The 1,723-nt window shown below is 43.9% G+C and overlaps 1 protein-coding gene across 1 annotated transcript in view; it reads right to left on the reverse strand.

Annotated features, from left to right (window-relative positions):
- tyw1 (tRNA-yW synthesizing protein 1 homolog (S. cerevisiae)) overlaps positions 1 to 1,723 on the reverse strand; it is a gene marked incomplete in the record, with an annotated part of 43,161 nt that overhangs the window by 36,632 nt on the left and 4,806 nt on the right. Inside the window, 2 exon segments of the mRNA XM_014029260.1 lie at positions 873 to 1,145; positions 1,223 to 1,417. Of these exon segments, the coding sequence (XP_013884714.1) occupies positions 873 to 1,145; positions 1,223 to 1,417 (468 nt within the window).

Genomic DNA, 1,723 nt, shown 5'->3' on the forward strand with positions numbered 1-1,723 from the left:
CGAAGAATTGAGGCAGTTCTGAAGGCAAAAGAGGGTCCAACCCGTTACTAGCGTGGTGTACCTAATAAAGTGGCCGGTGAGTGTATAGACTAATTTATTGAAACTAACCTGGAAAAATAAACAAGAAAGTCAATTAAAATATAAAACAGGAGATAAAGTTCTCTAATTGGTGCCTTTAAGTGTATTTATTTAATAGTTCGTTTATGTAATTCTGCTTTTATTTCTAATTATGTCAGTTTTGGTCCTCCGTACTGCAGAAGCCTGATAATCATTCATTCATATCAGGTGTGTTGGAGCAGAGAAACAGGTAAAACATGCAGGGCTGCGGACCTCCAGGACCAGGACTGCCCACCCCTGTTTTAAATTTTTCCTTTTACTTGCAGTTGTTCGGTTTGAGCTCCTAACGAGCCGCTTGACGAAGCTCGCTTCATTTTCGTTACAGCGTAGGAGCACAAATCTTTACAAACAAAAGTCACCTGGTCTGTGTTATCTTTAAGTTCTGATGAGAATCAGCTGATAACGTTAGTGATTCTTTAGTTTCTTTTGTTTTGATCCAGACAATTTGTTATCGAACGCTAACGTTAGCACTGAACGTCAGAAGGATGTAAACATACGGCAAGTCTGGAGAGACAAAATATAGAAACGTRTTTCAGACATGAGGACGAATCCATCTCATGTCCTGTGAATCGGTTTTCCAAAATTCAAACAAAATCGATCCAAGATGGATTAAATCGATTTGTTTACCCAGGCCTAGTCTTAAATGACCAAAACTACAATAAACTGTCTCTAAAGTAAGAAATGCACGAAACAAAGAATAAAAACAATAAAATAAGGATAAAACAAGCAGAAATAGATGTGTTTTTAAGAAGTACCTCTGAGTCGTTCTGTGACGAAGCTTTCTCCTCCTCCTCCTGGCGTTTCTTCTTCTTCTCACAGGATCCTCCCTTCTTGCATTTCCCGCCGCAGCTCTTCTTCTCTCCTCTCGCCAGAGCCTGGAGGCGGCTCAGGAAGCGCACCTTCCAGGCCTGGAAGTCGGCCTGGACGCTGCCGTGGCGACTTCTCACCACGTTGCAGTCGCCCTGCGTCCTGGTCATGATGCGCCTGGCGCTCAGCATCCACAGCCACTTGTCCACGTTAGTTCCCACCTGGAGACAGGAAAACACAGGTGGGATTACGGCCCGAGTCCCACTCCTTAATGGTTTTGCTCCAGGCGAGTTCTGACCGTGTTGTAGTGGCCCACGTAGACGGAGTCCCCCAGGCCGAACACGGCGTATCTGAGGCCTTCCAGGAAGCTCTTCCCGTATCTGAAGTCGGTGGACGCCTCTTCCAGCCACTTGCAGAACCACTCTGCGTTGTCTGTGGGCCGTCCGTCGGTGTAGGTGGCCACGAGGAAGACGCAGATCGACTTACTGACGCACTGAATAAAGGCGAGACGATGAAACAAAAACACACAGTTTCACAATCCAAGTCAGGTTTCTGGAGACAAAATGTGCTTTATAAAAGGTACAAACTAAATTTATAATATCTGTTGAAATCTAAAGCCACAGAGCTACTCCCATCACACAAGAGCCCTGAAATATTTCACTTTTTCCATTTAAACAAGAGTCTGTTTTTATTTTTACTGGTTTAAAGCACAGCCCTACTTTAAACTAACCTAAAACTGACTGATTCGTGATTAGGGGTGTAAGAAAATATCGATACACTGAAATATCGCGATATTTCA

Source organism: Austrofundulus limnaeus, unplaced genomic scaffold, assembly GCF_001266775.1.
Source record: "Austrofundulus limnaeus strain Quisiro unplaced genomic scaffold, Austrofundulus_limnaeus-1.0 Scaffold876, whole genome shotgun sequence".
Lineage (NCBI taxonomy): Eukaryota > Metazoa > Chordata > Actinopteri > Cyprinodontiformes > Rivulidae > Austrofundulus > Austrofundulus limnaeus.